The sequence below is a fragment of the Diplotaxodon limnothrissa genome, linkage group LG6, assembly GCF_057381915.1.
Source record: "Diplotaxodon limnothrissa isolate DT_005_m linkage group LG6, D_limnothrissa_male_GT1.1, whole genome shotgun sequence".
Classification (NCBI taxonomy): Eukaryota; Metazoa; Chordata; class Actinopteri; order Cichliformes; family Cichlidae; genus Diplotaxodon; species Diplotaxodon limnothrissa.
The window spans coordinates 15342496-15361251 of NC_140601.1; the positions used below are offsets into that span (position 1 = coordinate 15342496).

At 40.5% G+C, this 18756-nt stretch overlaps 1 protein-coding gene across 1 annotated transcript; it reads right to left on the bottom strand.

Moving 5' to 3' along the window:
• Nucleotides 1-230: 230 nt before the first annotated feature.
• sfrp2 (secreted frizzled-related protein 2) lies at nt 231-1526 on the bottom strand. The gene is made up of 3 exons (XM_085355759.1): nt 1025-1526; nt 743-823; nt 231-535 (listed from the first exon to the last, which is right to left on the bottom strand). Exons 1-3 carry the CDS (start codon nt 1524-1526, stop codon nt 231-233), a joined length of 888 nt encoding a protein of 295 aa, XP_085211885.1.
• Between the last annotated feature and the right edge of the window lie 17230 nt (nt 1527-18756).

Here is an 18756-nt window from a genome sequence, read left to right on the forward strand (position 1 = left end):
TACCCCATTTCAACTTCTTCTTCTTCTTTTTAAACATTATCTGTATTCAATGATAAACCAATGAGAGAAACAGTAAGCTGTGCGTCCTCTGGGGCCAGGCAAACGTCTTTGCTGCGCTCTAGAGCAGAAAAACCAGAACTGCGACCACAAAAGAAGGACTCCCTCAACAAAACTTGACCTTCAACCTTAACATGCAGGTACCCACCCCACCTCTTCCTCCCCCCTCTTCCCTAGCACTGTAACTTGCGGACGCTGCGTGAAATCCTTTTAAACTCGCGCTGTCCCTTCTGCCAGCGCTTCAGAGAGGTGATGACCAGATGGCCATCCATCTTCTGGCCCATGACGAGGTATGCGGCGTTGATGTCGTCCATCTCCTCGCAGATACACTGCAGCCCGTCCTTCAGCCACAGCGCCGTCTTCCTGAGGTCTCGCTCCGTCACGCCGTTCACCATGTAGATTGCCTTGCTCTTCGTGTCCGGCACTATTTTGGTGTCGCCGTTGATGTAGGCGATCTCCTTCACTTTGATTTTCAGAGCTTTAGTGCATGCAGAACGAAGAAAGAGAGCGAGAGATGAAGGAAATGCTCACTTATGAAAGACGTGGGAAATCCATGCAGGGGTGGAGGCCTAACTGATTCTCCTCTTCATGCTGCCCTGAGACAACTCGGCGAGCTCTCAGGGGCCCCTAAGCTATGCTGACCTTGATGTACTAATGCTCTGATGCATGGGTTGGGGAGACTTACCAAAGTCATTTTTGCAGAGGTTCTCAACAATTTCGTTGTCATTTTCATCAGTTTCCTTGCAAGCATCGCACACCCTGGGCGCTGAAACGGGAATCAAATGAGGCAAATATTAAAAAATGATTTGTGCATTTACTAAATATACATGACTAGAACACATGCGTCGATTTTAATTTTTTTGTTTAACTTTTTTTTTTTTTATGAAGCTGCAAATATGTGTGAATTTTGAGCCAGTGTGCCTCAAAGTGAATTTGGGATTCATGCAGAATGTTTGCGCCTGGTTACCCTCTTTGGTGGCTGGCGCAAAGCTGTCGATGCTTGCAGGCGGTATGCACAGGTCATTGTCGAGTGGGAAGCGCTCGCAGTCCAGCATCTTTGGCCACGGAAAGCCAAAGGCGGACATCACGGGCGCGCAGCCGCGCTTGACGTTTTCACAGAGAGACCTGCACGGCTGTATGGGCTCGTCCAAATCGTCCAGACAGACCGGAGCGAAAAGAGAGCAGAGGAACTTTCTCGTGTCCGGGTGACACTGTTTCTGGACCAGCGGGATCCAAGACGACGCTTGCTGCAGTACTTCGTTCATGGTTTCGTGTCCGAGCAGGTTCGGGAGGCGCATCTCCGTGTACTCTATATCGTGGCAAAGCAGGAGATTTGCAGGGATTGCCTTGCAGTTGTTCTTCTTGTAGAATAGTTCATGCTGGCCGAAGTTATACAGTCCGTGGATTGCTTGCAGGCAGGGCATTGTTATCACCCACAGCACCGCCACGGTCGGAGTCAAAGCTCTCATGCTGTCTGGTGTATGTGAAAGTTTCAGGCTTTGGACGGAGCTTCTGTCAGTGGCAGGCTTCTACTGTGACAGGAGGTTTTCTTCCCGGCATGTCTGGGAGGAGTCTGTATAATATGCGCAAAGACCTCTTCATTCAGCACATTTGGTTTTCCTCCTATCAGGTGAACCATGTGGACAAATTTGTCTTCTCGGTCAAAGATCCCCCCCCCCCCTCCCCGCGAAATTCTTACTCCTTTGGGGCGTAGAGGCATTTTTGATTTCTAATTATGGCTCGTAGTATTTTATCACCAGTCGCTTTCTTGACAGCTTCCCTCCCCCGAGTTAATCTCTGGCTCTCCGTGGAAATTAAAACAAATGCGTCTGACAGGTTCCCCTCATTACGCCCAAATCAACAGACATTCATCCTGAGTGATCCCCCGTTTTCTTTTCTTTTTCTTTTTTTTGCAAATAGTTTAGAAATGTCAGTAGGGGCATTTAGCTCAGTTCACTGGAGCGTTAATTTTCCATCATTAGGAGTGGTGAAATCCTCCGGGCAGGTCTGCAGGTTCCATACCACATGGTGAAATATTGTTTGCCCTGGTGTGAGAAGCAGACCTGCACAAAGCACACCCAGGGGTGAAACCAAATCTGCCTCCTCCGGCACTGCAGCTCTGGCTCATGTCCACTCGCAGACCCCCATGAGCTACAGTCACGTCTGCAGAGAGCAGCGTGGTTATTCTCAGGCTTGAACTTCCTCTTCACATTCACTTGAATGGAGCTGAAATGAATTAGGACTTTGGCCTTTGGATCAGTTCAGCAAAATCACAGAAACATATTTTCCTCCTTAGGCTACTCCCCCGTGGAGATATGCACATGCTTTTGGCTTTTACTTACCCAAATCCAGATATCTGTTGTGAGTTGCCTGCTGCCTGAGAGCCCTGCAGCAACGTGGCTTTTGTTTCCAGTGGCGAAGACCTGAGGAGCATTAATTAAGTGCCACACACTGTGTTGTCAGTGCTCCTTTATATTCCTTCGATCATTCCAAAAGGTTATGAGTCACTTGTTCTAAGTAATAGTCAAAAAGGTATTTGAACTGAAAACAGTTGTAGTTTATTTGCTCTGAATTAAACATGTCATTAAAGTTTATGGGTCCACGTGTGCCAGTTTTGAAAGGGCTCGCTTTGCTGTTTTTCTTTCCATAAGAAAACAAGACAGAATATATAAATGATTTGGTGAACCTGGCACATCTAAAGAGTATCTTAAGAACAGTTTTGCACACTTACATGAAGTGTTAAACCGTTTACCTCCTGCAGATACAGCCGCAGTTATTTCCAAGAATCGTTAGAGGACAGCAGCAGTGGTAGCGAATTCATGTCCCAATGGTGTATTTCCTGTATTTGAAATAAAATAATTTTCTTTATAATAATTATAGAAAAAAATAGAACAGGGTTGCAATGTTGCATGCCCTCAAAATTAAAGGTGAAATCTAAGGATTTATGTTTTTCTTATTTGGAATAAATCTCCTCCCAAGCCACACTGAAATTCCTCCACTAGTAAGTGTTGCTTAGTAGCTTATGTCACAAAGTGCCATAGACGTCCACTGTTGTCCAGAACTAAGAAAAAACTTTGCGATGCGTCCAGCAGATAACTGAAGCATTCATTCAAAAGTGGAGAGAAGCATCAGCATGATAGTTCCTCTGGGGTGATGAACTTTTCATTATCCATTTGAATTTTCAGCATCATGTCATTTGCTTCTTAGGAAACAGCTGTTTCACTATGCTGGTTAATTTCTTTTTTTACATCTTGATTTATGCTTTTGATTAAAAGTAAGTCAAACAATTTCTGCAATTTCAACACTCTTTTTTTAAAACAATGAAACAAAACCTTTGCAGTGGCACATGTTACATATTGCCTCCGTGGCCCAATGACAGCTGCAGCTGCGCAGTGCTGTGGGGGTTGAGGATTACACTTTCACCAGTTTAATAGCACTATGATGGATACATTTAACATTCATCCAGTGCCTGTTTGTTCTCATGCAATTCACCTATTCTTCATAGACAATATCCCACTTAGAGTAAGTGACCTAAATGCTATGTCATTTTTGTAATTTGGTTGAACTAACAAAGCAGGGAGACTTTTGACTTTGAAATTGAACACGATTATTAGCATAAATTCCAGAGACTTGTTTCGTAACCTGTTTCAGATTCTTCTATTTTTAATTTTCTCTTATCACCAGCCAATTCAATTCAATTCCAGTTTATGTATATATCAAATCGCAACAAGAGTCACCTCAAGGCGCTTTATATTGTAAGGTAAAGACTACAATAATGCAGTAATAATACAGCCCCGCCATGCACAGACACCCCCTTCAGCAAGCACTTTGCAAAAGTGGGAAGGAAAAACTCCCTTTTAACAGGAAGTGACCTATGGAAACACATTAACTTAAAGCCCAAGTGTGATAAGTATGGGTTTGCCCTGTGCTGATAGTAAATTTCAGTTGCAGACGTTAGTAAATCAGTTTGTGCACTTGATTTAAAATTTCTCCTCCCTTTTATTGCACCTTGGGAAAGGAACTCCCAGAAACACATATGCATCAGGGTCAGTTGTAGTTCCCAGCTCTTATACACACTCTTGTCACTGCGCTCTCTTTGTAAGTATTGACAGTACTTTTTTTTCACCAAAGTGCAGTTTGCGATGGCGCAATGCGTTACTAAATCTACCCCCAGGGCCACTAAACAAGATCAGATTTAAGCAGGCCTCATATGCAAACCGTTATGGGAGATATGCTGCAGAATCGCATATGTAAAATATGTGGGCGAACAGACAGAGGAGTGCATCGTCAGGGCTTCATCTCAGCTTTGGAAATTACAAGAACCAAAGTCTTAAATCAAAGATTAACCAGATCCAAAGGGTGGGGGATGGCCTGGATCAAGTCTAACAGTGTTTAAGGGTTTATCTCTCCAAACACAAAGCCTCTATTACAAATGCACTTTCACAGACATTTAAGTTTGGGGGCTCAGCGGAGACGTGAGCTGAGCGTTACCCCAGCAGGTTCTCATTACAACTCTGTGTAAAATCGAGAAGCAGCTCGTCATCCCATCTTTAGCTCAGTAACCTCGCCCCCATGCTTTGACTGTTTTTACTTAACAATGCTCCTCTCATTTCTTTCATTCTTTTTCTTTCATAAAGACTCAAACTACTGACAGATATGATCACAGACTGGGGCAAAGCTCAAAACAAAGTTGGACCCTAGGGGCAAATGTTTCGAGACATCAATTTATTGACTGTGAGGAGCATCAGCAAACTATGATGCAAACGCAGGCCTGCTGTTTTTCATTTGGTATGTTTTGTTTTACCATTTCCACGCAGACAGGCTCATACAGCTTCATACATTAGCTTTCAGTAAATGAAAGGACAGGTCTGCTAATCATTTATATATTTTTGATTGTCAACAAATCTCATTAAAAAGCCATAAACAAAAACAAATTGATCCAAGAATGAAATTTGCAGCCAAAGGCAAATCAAGTTTCCTTCACTGTGTCACTGACATCCATTACTGTCAGTCTGAAACAGGAAACACATGAATGAGGCACAGCGCTGCACCAGGTGACATGTTTTTCATTATAATGAACAGTGGCTCCATGGTGTAAGTCTCCCCCACATATCCAGCTATAGTCAATGCTCACTGATACACCAACTGTGTGTTGAGTTGAGGAAAAAAGTAGTCCATGTCATGCACGCACGCACGCACACACGCACACACGCACGCACGCACGCACGCACACACACACACACACGCTCCTGCCTTTATAGCAGAGCTACTGTGACCTTATAACAGCAATCTGATCTTCTGATTAGGGGCTCCTAACTGTTCCACTCTCATTTTTTAAAACCAAAGGCAACAACGCTTTTGAGGTTGGAGCACTTAAACTTTCAAACTTCCTCAGCCTATCAGATCAGCTCAATCTGTATGTTTTTATTTAATGACTGCAGAAAACTCATTTTTATAGTTTAGTGTTTCTTTGATCTTTCTCCTGTTAATTTTGACCATAATCTGTATCTAATGTGTGTAAGTTGTGCTGGACTGCATGTGTCTGTATTTAATGTGTGGCTTTTTTTTTTTTTTTTTTTTTTTTTTTGTGATGCACTTTGTAACCACGGGATTTAAAAAGTACTATACAAATAAAGTTATTATTAATAATAATGATAATGAATAATTTTGCAAGCTGGAGTCAAAATTCTTTACTCATTTTTACCGAGATGGTTTTACTTGGTGTTAACTGTGAAACTACAAAATATGCTTAGTCCACTACAAAGCCTTGACTGATAACCTTTACTTATATTCAGAGGCACCAAACTGAGAATCAACTGTACGGCTCTGAACATTGTCTTGAAATGCACTAATGAGCGTGTCAACTTGAATCACTCTTTTTCTACACAAACATTTGGGAAGGTATTCATCCCATCCAAGAGGAATTAATCTCGTTAGAGCCCCTTGAGTTATATAGATCGTGCCTGCTTGGCGTAATTGATGTTCCTATTGTACAGGTCTAATTGACTCAGTATGGGGTTTCAGTGCAGCAGCTGGGACACAAATACCAGGCTTTGGCATAACCAAATCCATATTACAGATGCATGCATTGCACAGAGAAATGGGCAAATACGTGGAGGGTAAGAATATTCATTTGTATTTGTGTGATTTGACCAGTCGTTGTAGGGTGATTAAAGACAGCAATAACTCCACCATTTATGGAAATACATCTGTTTTTATCACAATGTCAAATTAGTGTGTATGTGTATCCTACTCTTATGTCTGTAGAGTATCACCCAGCAACAGGTGTTAGCTGAGTTCAGCTAACCATAAGCTCTGTTCAAAGGTTCAGAGTCTAAAAGCTTGAGGTTGAAGCTGTTGATTAGGAGCAGTACCTTGAAATAGCAAAAAAAGAAAAAGGAATTACTACCATAGTCGTTGTTATTCCTTTACAGATTAAATAATCTAAATTTAAAAAAAGTTGCTTTCAGCTGTTTCTTTATTCATAAGGCATCAACCACAGCAGGTAGCAACACATGCTATATTTGTCAGATTCTTATGCCAGATGTATGGCCTTCCTGACGCAACCTCACAAATGAGTGAAATGTCAAAATGTTTAACTACTGCTCTACTGAGGACTAGTATAGAGTCATGTAATTAGTACTACTCACATGCTGGGTAAGAAATAATAACAGTAATAACAACAAAATGTTTATTTTTTACAACCAAAAGCACACAAAATATATATTTCTGGATCAGCACGGAGAGCAGGTCTATCTGTAGGGTCTCTCTCTTTGACCGCTGACTCATACTGAAACTGGAAGACTCACACCGTGAAGGGCTCTGATGGAATATTTACAACTTTGCGGTGACAGAACTGCAGTCACTAAAGTGCTTTCTAAATTACATGTACAGAATTTCCATCCATATGGTGGAAAGCATCATAAAGTCCTGCCACTCTCCAAATCACTCATTCCACAAAAGTTAAACCCCCTCAAAACTTCACTTTTTTACTCACAAAACTTGAGTGCAAAATAATTTTTTTCTTATCTTATCTTATCAAAAGCCACCATTTACTTGTCAAATCGGTTACAACGACAAAAGAAAGGAATGAGGTAATTTTAAATAGTGGAAATAATAATGCTTATTATTTTGTCCTTCACAGTTTGAGTCAAATAAGAAATACATCAGCAGCTGACTTTTTTGGGTCTAGCTTCCTAAAGCACCTTGCATAAGAATAATACTGTATTGCAGCTTTTTCTGAAATCGAGGCCTTTAAATTGTCATTGTGCTATTGTAGAAAGAAATCGCCTCCAAACAAGTGGTGACCACAGGGCATAGTGTTGCAGAAATGAGTGATAGCCTTCTTTGTTCAGCATCTTTTATGCAATGATGTTTTAAATCTTCAGCACTTTCTCTCTGCACTTCACAAAGTTCATTTTAATTTCCCGTGACCGTGCTTTTTAAAAATCTTAGCACATTTAGCTCGCTCTTCAGTACTGTGCCCCAACCTGACTCTAGGTAGCCGCCTGTTGCTTGATAAAAACATCTCAATGAAGAACTTTTTTGTTCCTTAGCTTTTTATTGTGAGCACTTTTTTAAATATGTAAAGTGTTTCCGAATGCATATATGTTTAATTGAATTCAATATTTTGATAAAATTACATAATTATAGGATGTTAAGTTGCTTCCTACAGTTCTCCAGTACACAAACTAATTAGTATGCTGGTACAAGTCACTGATCATTTGCCATTTGACAGTTTGGGTTGTAAAATATAACCTCACATACATTCATCACAGGACTTTGAGAGGCGGAAAACAGACATTTTAGTGATGGTGGCAGTAGGTTAGCAGCTGACCCACACTGACCTCCGGAATACCAGACATGGGCTCAAGTGTAAATAAAGGTATGGCATTCATTCACAGTTGTGACACCACAACAAGGACACATTTCATAGCTGAGAAAAATGAGATTTTACCCAGAATGAGCCTCAGCAGGACTTAAAAATAGCACCTTCTTAGATCTTAAGGATTAGAGAAAGTAAGAAGCAGGCAGAGGCTGCTGATGAAACACTCTTGATTAGCTGATCATCAGTGACTGTGAACACCTTTATAAAAGTATTCAGCGAGTATTCAAACCCTCCTAGAATGAAAAAGACTGTTAACAACATACAAGACAGCTGCCATGGTCTTCCCAGGAGAACTTCAGTCAACATGTTAAACTTGATAAACATTAAAATTCATGACAGTACGAAAAAAAAAAGTATGGTTTGTTTGGAAGGGTTGCCAGGAGAAAGCCTCTTGTCTTTAAAAAGAACATGGCAGCAGAGCTTAAATTTGCAATGATTTATCTGAACAAACCACAAGACTTTTGGAACAATGTCTTTTAGACAGATAAAAAAAAATGGAGATGTTTGGCCATAATGCAACAAATACAGCATAGCAGCAAGCACAGAGTCAAGCACAGTGGTAGAGGTGAGTCACTGAATCAACTTTTCTGTATACCAAAGTATTCTGGAGTCAAATGTACGGCCATTTGTCTGAAAGCTAATCTACAACAGAATAGCTGAAAAAGTATCAAGGTTTTTGCAATGGTCCAGTCCAGACCTCAACCTGATTGAAATGCTGTAGTGGGACCTCGAGAGAGCTGTGCATTAATGAATGCCTGCAAACCTCAATGAACTGAAGCAACGCTGTAAAGAAGAGTGGGTCAAAAGTCTTCCACAATGACGTGAGAGACTGATAAATTGATTACTTTAAGTTCTTACATCTAAAGGTAGTTCTACAAGCTACTGAGCTACTCTGTGTACACACCGCTTCTACACTTTAGATTCATTTTTGTTAAATGAATAGTGATACGGTGGAACATGACATGTGCTGTTATTCATCTCAGTATTTAAGTAATTTTCAAACTTGGTAATGACCAGATGTCCTTTTTATTTTGTCCTGATACATAAAACATTACAAGTAAAAAGAGGGTTTACTTTCTTTTTCACGTAACTGTATTTTAATAGTTTTAAAACAAATAAAAGATTAAATATGTTAAATATGTCTATTTTTAAGCTTATGTAGCAGCGATCCTCTATGCCTAAAAGTGGCTCAAAACCATGAAACAGGATTGGACTTGCTATTTGCTCTTGCAGTTTGAATACAGGGACAAAACCATTAAATTATAAAGATGTGTTAGAAAAACATACATTGTGCCAACATCCGCCCAACTTTTTTTCCCTGCCAAAAACTACAGGGAGTATAAACAAATGATATACATACGAATGTGCTGTAGAATAACAATTAAAAGCAAAACCACGTGAAGCACTTTGGCTGATATTGGTTTGTTTAGTTGATTTTTTAAATTAGTTTTAATATCGACATAATATTCAAACAAACTGTTACTAGAAGTGTGATGGAAAAGTGACTCGGTAACTCAGGTATGTTGGAAAATAAAGGTAACACCTGTAACGCTTTTATTCTATGAATATGTAAGTGCTGTATAAATGGGAAATGGTTCGCAAGACATTTTACACAACACATAAAATAGTATCAGTGAAAAATGTGACAAAGTAATGGCAGGTTTAACAGTGACGCTATGGCACAAGCATCAGGGAAGCAGTCATGCATTGTGTCTGTTTTCTTAATAAATGAAGATTTAGATAAGGAGCTTTTCCCTCCTTTGGCATCCAGGTTTTTAAATTATACATTGTAGCCCTCAGTTTCAATGATGGTAGAAAAAATGTAAACATAAAGACCATAAATAGAGAATGAAGAATGCAAACAGAACTTAACAACCTAAATATCTTATGTTAACAATTCATTTCGATTTTAACCATGTTTTCCTCAATTCCACCAATAGTAGACAAATTTAAAAAAAAAAAGTAATAATGAGTTAAGCAACTGAAAAATGTAAGAGTAAATACACTTAAAATAAAAAAATAAAGAAAATTAATATACATAAAAAGGCCAGTAGAGGCTAACTAACCTTATTAGTGTGACGCACATGTACTGTGTGTGAAATACTGATCAACTGCTCAATAATTATGTGTCTGCGTGTAGTTTAATAATTACATTGAATGGCTTTTTTTTATTTATTTATTTTTACTTTTATTGCCAAAAATAACAAGGCAATTCACATCAACAACATGACCTGAGACCAAATCTGCAGCATATAATGGTGAGGGTTATTCAAAAACTTAATTTAAAAGAAAAAACATATATACACATATACATATACATACATACCAATACCTAAGCACAGACGTTAAGGCTTGAGTGTCCTTTCAAGATATTCTATAATTAGTCTCCATTTTTTCTCAAAGGTTGGCACTTTTAGTTGTAGTTGAGCTGTTATCCGTTCCATCGTATAGACATGTCTAGTTTTCAGAAGCCACTGGGCAACCATGGGTGTTTCTGGTTTGAGCCAGTGAATTGTTATCATTTTTCTTGCAGTCATGAGGAGGAGATGCAGGAGAAAGTGCTGCTCATAGGAGAAACCATCAGGAAAGATATCCAACAAAAAGATCAGAGGATCCTTTGGGAGGTTGACTGACAATATGTTTTGTATAATGTTCTTGACATCCATCCAGTACTTTTGTATGTAAACACACACATATGCGTCTGGTCCCCCACAAACCCACACCCTCTCCAACATTTATCACTGACACTACTTTTGGATAGAAAGGTTTTCAGTGGAGTTCAAAAAAATCTTAATTTAGTAGTCAAATTCCTTCCACATTTGACTACCCACCCCTCTATGGCAGCCACAACAGACACTCTCCCGTGTGACATCATCCAACATTATATTGAGCTCCATTTCCCATTGTTGTTTTAAATGATAGGTATTATCAGACATGTCAATCAGTAGTTTCTGGCAGATCAAAGACACTTGGTTTTTCAATGTCCCTGACTTTTCAAGCAGTTTTATAAAATGGTTTTCCAACCCGATTGGTTCTCTTCTAATATTGTCCCAGTCTTTATGCCCTTAACTGTAAGTATCTATAATGGTCCCCTGGGGATAAAGCATATTTAGCCCTTAGCTGGGCAAAACTTTTAAGAGTATTCTTTTCAAACAGCTGATTGACTGCAATCAATCCTTTCTCCGCCCACCTCTCAAAACTCCGATCTGACAACGATGGAAGGAACTCAACACTTCCATTTATGGGAACCGCTCGAGACATCGTCAAATTCCCTTTTAACATTTTTAACACTTGGTTCCAAATCTTTACGGTGACCCATGGGTTAGTTATTTTAATCTTTTTCCGTGATTGTGGGTTGAGAAATGGGAGACTCCGAAGGGAGATACCTGGTAATGAATACTCTTCCATAGATACTGCATTTCTGAATCATGAATAATCCAGGCAGCCATTGATTTTAATTGAACTGCCCAATAGTACATTCTGAAGTTAGGCAACTTGAGGCCCCCTTTTTCCTTTCCACACATTAGCATTTTGAGTCTGACCCTTGGTCGTTTATTCTGCCAGATAAATTTAGATGTAGAATGGCTTTTTTTTAAAACTGAAAATGTTAGCCTATCCTCAGAGGTCAGCTGTTTTATATTTCCATCTCCTGGTAATTGTTCATGGTTAATAGCCTCAAAGTGACCATGTCCATTTCACATTTTGGAGAGACAAATCATGAAATGGACATGGTGGACAGGGGTCTATTACACGTTTTGCCGTGGTACCGGGTTGGGATACCAAATGACTCCAGTAGAGTTTTGATCGTATCTTAATATTAAAACAATAATCTACTAAAAATAGTTTATTTTTGAAAATCGAATATCTTTATAAAACAGTTAAATATCGTTAGCTTCATAGCATAATTGCCTAAGTCATTTGACTAAGTCAATGACTTAGGCAATTATGCTATGAAGCTAACGATATATCTCATATGTGTCTGACGGAGGTGCACTGAATACTCACAAGGTCACAACACAGCAGCTACACTACTATATCAGCTGCTAACCAAGCTACGACAGCTGAAACTTGTGATCACATCCATATAATGCCGTCTTCTAATTTACAAACATGTCTAAGCAATTATTAAAGTGTAGATGGATGTAAAATTTTTGGTTTTCTGGGGGTTTTTTTGGTTTTTTATCGTTGTTTTTTTAAATCGTTTTTATCGTTAACTCTGTTTCCCCGGGTCTTTCCTTGTGTGTTATGAGTAAATCTTCTTGTTTTGGTACCGCCACTGGTTTTATTTTGTTCTATTTATCCGCGACACCTTAAAGGCTAGTCCGTGAAAATATTGTTGGACATAAACTGGTCCGTGGCGCTAAAAAGGTTGGGGACCGCTGCACTAGGACACATAGCCAGAGAAAGACTGGATGAACTTCATTATGCATTTAATAATTTAATAGCTCATGTTAAAGGTTTTCTATCAAATAAAGTCTAGTGCTCTTATTTTACAGTTCTGCAAGTTTATTTTGGAGACCCTTTCCAAAAGTAGACGTTTTCTCCTATATGGACGTAATCTGTAAAAGTCCCAGTCTTGAGTAGTCCAACAGACCCACCAGACAGAATCACCAGGCTGTTTATTTTTCCTCAGTGCACTCCCAGAAGAGAGCATGTTAGCCCTGACTTAGAGTAGCACCCCTACCTTGTGTCCATGTATGTGTGTGTGTTTCAGACTAATGGTGTAAGGAGGCAGATGGAACAAGCCTGAGGCGGTGCATAATAAACCTGCAGAGCCCTGCTGAGACGAAGAGGAAAAGACCCAGAGTTAGCCGAAAATGGGGAGACACACCACTGCACACATTTAAAGACTGGCCTCACATTTGCTAAATGATTGCACCCCTTTAAGGCTGAGGGCTTTTCCAACCTCAAACATCCAGTGAAACAGCCTCCTCATAAGTTCTGCTCCAATTGTTCGACATTCTGGTTGTTTTGTGTTTTCTGCAGTATCACCACTGCACCAAAAGATGCTACGTGACCAGAGAGAAACCATAGTCATTCCTGTTTTTCACTGTGATTTATACTTAAATGCTCTCCACATAATTTCTTGACAGTCCTGGCTAAATTATGGCAATGGCTTCCAGCGTTGCTGCCAAAACATTTCCTTGGTTCTGCCTCATTCTGCCAGAAGTTACGTATGCCCTATCAGATGACACATTCAGCCTATACAAGACTGAAAATAACATTTATTCTAATCTATTCCATGCATAATGTCTACAGCTAAAACTGCAAGCCAAAAGTGACAAACTTGCTCAGCGTCAAGATAATAGTAGTGTTTTGATTGCCCCATTTCTGGAAATAAATGTTATTTTCTGTTGCTTCATCCAGGAATCAGAAAACAAGATATCCAACGGCTTAGGCTCTCCAAATATGCACAATTGCATACAAGTTCAAGTCTTTCAGCATTTAGGAAACCGCCATCTTTATGGACTGCACACAGTCGAATCTATCAGCCAGCATTAGTCTAGTATAATGGCTTGAAACAAAGAGAAACTACATTCACATTTTACTGAGATTTTAAACCTTGGCTTGAAATAATTCCTTCCACTATCAATTTAACTATCAAAAACCTCACTCTATGGCTGTGTTTTGTCAGGTCTGCTTTGCTTTTTTGCATCACTCCTGCATTAAAACAGTGCAACGGTGGAATAACAGATAATATCTTCGTTATTTCACTGTATACAGATAGACGAAAAAATGTGGCTGTTAATGAACACCGGCTACTGGAATAATTAACAACACTCACAAACACTCAAAATAAAAAATAGAGTTTTTACGCAGTCCTAATGCTCATCAAAAATATCTTCAGCTTAACTACATTAAATTATCTGCCCTTAAGCTAATTGTCTATGATATCTAAGACTTTTATTTGTAATTATTTGCTCTTTATTTAAAGGCGACTTGAGCAAAATTCCATCGTGGTTACAAATTTTGGCGACCGTTAAGTTATATAGAGGCAATTTACTTTGCACATAGCGTGTGAGACAGACTCAAACAGCGAATGTAACATCGCACTGTGATGAAGAAACAAATCCAATATACATTAAAAACAAGAGAATTGTAATTTAAAATCTTTTTAAACAAACATATATATATGTGAGGCAATGTGCGCACAAAGTTTCCTTGAGAGTGGCCGACCTGTTATGGAGGAGATGTATAAATCCTGTTTGGTTCCTATTCTTGCACTTTTGTACTACATCTTCCTTCTATGTAAAGGCTGCACACACACAGTACGTATGTCTTTGTTCGTGTGCTGTATACTAAAATAAAAACACACAGAGTCGCATTCCTTGTACATGCCAGTCAACTAAACATGTTTAACTGCACAGATGCATTATGCTTCTACACTCTCCGTATTATCCGCAAAGTAAAGGGATAAAATGAACTCCACATGGAACATTGTTCCTTCTCTTGTACAGCGCTGGCTGGGTTTTATTATTTAATACCTCTGCCATTCAAACGTCTCTATGCGGCACAGACACTTATAAGCCCAACAACAAAAACTGACGGGGTCTCTGATTCAGTTATCCTGAGCTAACCAATGAGTAGTTCTGTAGTCAGAGAATGAACTCATGGTACTTACCACCTGTGTTTATTTCACATGTTTGTTGTGGCTGGATTGTGCGTGTGAGTGTGTATAGAGGATGGTAAAGTGACCCAGAAAACAACTTGGGTAATGCCCACCACAGGGTAAGAAAAAAATCTTTGGCTGTGTTTGTTCCAGTCTGTCGGCCTGTCCTTAATTTATGAACGCTCTGGAGGAAGGATATAGACAAAAAATCCCTCACATCGGCTATCCTTTTTTGAGCTCTACTGACATAAGAAAACAAAACTGGCACCACAAGAGATTGATGTTTGTGCCTGTGTCATTTGCTACCTGTATTATTTTTAAGTTTATCTTCATGTCACTGGGTGAAGGACACCCAGTGAAAAAAGAATATGGCCCAGTTGGAAAAAACTTGACCCTTAACATTGTTTGATCCCGTTCATCCTCTTGATGTCTGCAAAGACAAAAATGGACCGACTCTTTTTGGACAAGAAGGAAGGAAAGCTGTCATTGCCACCTCGTCTACACACTGTCAGACACTGCCATTTGAACCTGAGGCTGGGACATAAATCTCCACCCTCGGGCCAACCTTGACATTCTTTTCCCAGATGGTGCCTCCCCTGCTGTGGACTCTGCTCCATAGGGTCCTGGCATCTCAGATAGAACCATCCATCACAGGACAACCAGACTCTTATACTGGGAACAGGGGCGCACCAGGGAGCACCTGCCCTTAGGTTTTCACCTTGTGGCTAAAACCACCCCCAACGGTCCCAGGCGTCCCCCTTCCCCCACTGTTTTCCTGAGAGGTTAGAGGTCATTTGAGGGTGTGAGACAACTTCGCATGTCCAGAGACACTCTTTTAATGTGACATTCACACTTAAGTCTGTGGCACAATTATGGGCACGTTAGAAGCTGAGATTTTATTAATGTTAACAGACGGCCACACAGGCTACAGAAGAAACAGAACCTGAAAGATAATCACTGCTGGAGTCAAACTGACTGCATGCAAGGAGACAAAAAACACACATAAATAAAAAAAAACAACATGGAAAAGCAGATAACATTTAATTAAATATAAAGGAAAGCTGAAAAGTGCAGGTCATTTTTCTTTAGAAAGAAAAAGAATGCTATTTTTTTTTCACTCCAAACAGCTTTTGCAACAAAAGAATCATACTCCCACTTTTTGTCCATCTGTTTTATATATCATAGCCAAAAAACATCACTGATTTGATTGGACCCAAATGTGACGCTTGAGGCTCCTTCATACATCCAAAGTCTGACCCTCCCAACAAAGCTCCTTTTCCCTCTCCCCACTGGTCTTGTTCAAGGGGCTCCAATCCTAAATCTGTGTGTGTGTGTGTGTGTGTGTGTGTGTGTGTGTGTGTGTGTGTGTGTGTGTGACACAACTTCTGTCACAACTCCTGCAGTGACAGCCTGTGCAATGTTAAAGTCATCCAAAAACTTCTGGTACTAGTTGCAAATACTCCTGAAAAGTTGGCTTTGAAAATCTTAGTCTAAGGTAGATTCACATATAGACATTTTATACACATTGCACCGAAAGAACAAAACTAGCAGTGGAGCCAAATAGCAAAACTCCATACTTACACTCTCTATGTTGAGTGCATTAATGTTTACACTCTATAGACACTCATCAAGCTACAACAAACAAGAGAAATAAACACAGGTGGTTAGTAGAATGACAAAAATCAGAAATCCAAACAGTTTTTTGATCTGTACTGACAAGAAGCTATATGCTTCAAGCTAACCTTTGTTTTCAGGCAGTGATGTTTACGTGCAGGAAACGGTTTTCACTGTTAACAGAATTATTGTGTGGGGATATTTTCAAAAAGCTGCAAATGATCACAACTAGCAGAGCAATAACGGCCGGATTTGTCATACCTCATAAGCTAAGCACTTGCTGTGTGTCGAAATATTGCGAAGTTGATTGCAAAATCAGTGCTGCACCAAAACCCTCCTTATTGTTGCTTTGGTTGCTAGGAGATTGTCGCAGTTTCCTCTAGTTTGCATGGAAGATACTCTGTGCAAACACTTGCTAACTACTAGAGGTCATAAAAGGTTGAAAATTTTTCACAGTAAAAGCTGTGCCTCAGTACTACAGCCAACATGTTTGCCAGGGCGCAGCTTTTACTTTGAAGGTAAATGGACTCTGTTTCTAGTTATCACTTTTTAACAGTTTTAATCTTGTTCAGGCAGTATTTAGTGAGTGCTGGGAAACAAGTCTGTGTGCTCCATGAGATTTTTTCCATCCGATCAATCAGGGTATATACATTTTCCCCTAGCAACCTTTGCTTTCCAGAGAGTCACCGACTGGGGACTGTGCCTGGGGCTTTAGCAATCACTTTCCCAGTGCCTGTCATCAACCACTTGTCAACTGGTCAGCAAATACACATTTTTCTGGTGTTGCAAGATGGGCATGAACTGGTTTCTTGGCTCCTACAGTGTCAAAGTCATTGTCACATCCAAAACAACAGGCAAGTTAATGCCACGTGATTGCTAAACCTCAATAGTGTAGTGTTTTAGCTAATCGAAAACTTCAGCCGCCTAAAATCCTTATAATGGAACTGAAAAATATGTGAACCAATACAGAAGCATAACTGAAGATTATGGGTAAGTCTAAAACCAAACAAATCAATTTAAAACATAGAACAATCCATCTATATCTTTTACTCAAAGCTATAAAATACCAGCCTCAGGCTGTGTCCCAATTCAGGGTATGCACGCTTGAAGTACGCACACTACGCGTACTACGGATGGTGCGTACTGTAAGTACGGGAAGTGCGGAAGTGAGAGGCTTGTGAAATGGGACGGTATACGCTTCGTCGCGCTGTTCAGGTTGCCTAGCAACCATGATACTAACCGCGAGACACGGTACATACAGCATTGTTTGACAGAAATGAAGGAGAAAAATGTTTTGTTGGTCATTCATTTTTGTCATGACATCACTGTGATTAGCTGAGTATCTGAGGCTGAGACCACGGGACTGTAAAACATGATTGTTGGGCTTCATTTCTGTGCTGAACAGTCATTTAAGATTAGTTAGTAAATAACAATTAGTTAATGTTGTTCATGAGACTAAAGTCATCTCACTGTGGTAATGTACATATAAGATGGCCAATATTATAGTATTGTCAGATTATTATGATATATATATATATATATATATATATATAAAAAACACCCAGCACGCCCCTGCGGGCGGTTTATCCTTCAAGCTCGGGTCCTCTACCAGAGGCCTGGGAGCTTGAGGGTCCTGCGCAGTATCTTAGCTGTTCCCAGGACTGCGCTCTTCTGGACAGAGATCTCCGATGTTGTTCCTGGGATCTGCTGGAGCCACTCGCCTAGCTTGGGAGTCACCGCACCTAGTGCTCCGATTACCACGGGGACCACCGTTACCTTCACCCTCCACATCCTCTCGAGCTCTTCTCTGAGCCCTTGGTATTTCTCCAGCTTCTCGTGTTCCTTCTTCCTGATATTGCTGTCATTCGGAACCGCTACATCGATCACTACGGCCATCTTCTTCTGTTTGTCTACCACCACTATGTCCGGTTGGTTAGCCACCACCATTTTGTCCGTCTGTATCTGGAAGTCCCACAGGATCTTAGCTCGGTCATTCTCCACCACCCTTGGGGGCATCTCCCATTTTGACCTCGGGACTTCCAGGTTATACTCGGCACAGATGTTCCTGTACACTATGCCGGCCACTTGGTTATGGCGTTCCATGTATGCCTTGCCTGCTAGCATCTTGCACCCTGCTGTTATGTGCTGGATTGTCTCTGGGGCATCTTTACACAGCCTGCACCTGGGGTCTTGCCTGGTGTGATAGACCCCAGCCTCTATGGATCTTGTGCTCAGAGCTTGTTCTTGTGCTGCCATGATTAGTGCCTCTGTGCTGTCTTTCAGTCCAGCTTTGTCCAGCCACTGGTAGGATTTCTGGATATCAGCCACCTCCTCTATCTGCCGGTGGTACATACCGTGCAGGGGCCTGTCCTTCCATGATGGTTCCTCGTCTCCCTCCTCTTTCTTGGGTTTCTGCTGCCTGAGGTATTCACTGAGCACTCGGTCAGTTGGGGCCATCTTCCTAATGTATTCTTGGATGTTCGTTGTCTCATCCTGGACTGTGGTGCTGACACTCACCAGTCCCCGGCCCCCTTCCTTCCGCTTAGCGTACAGCCTCAGGGTGCTGGATTTGGGGTGAAACCCTCCA

Coding starts and splice junctions, on each gene's coding strand:
- sfrp2 (XM_085355759.1), bottom strand. CDS start 1,526: ATGAGAGCTTTGACTCCGACCGTGGCGGTGCTGTGGGTGATAACAATG. Junction 824..1,024: donor TGCGCCAGCCACCAAAGAGG/GTAACCAGGCGC, acceptor TTCCCGTTTCAG/CGCCCAGGGTGTGCGATGCT. Junction 536..742: donor CCTCTGCAAAAATGACTTTG/GTAAGTCTCCCC, acceptor CATGCACTAAAG/CTCTGAAAATCAAAGTGAAG.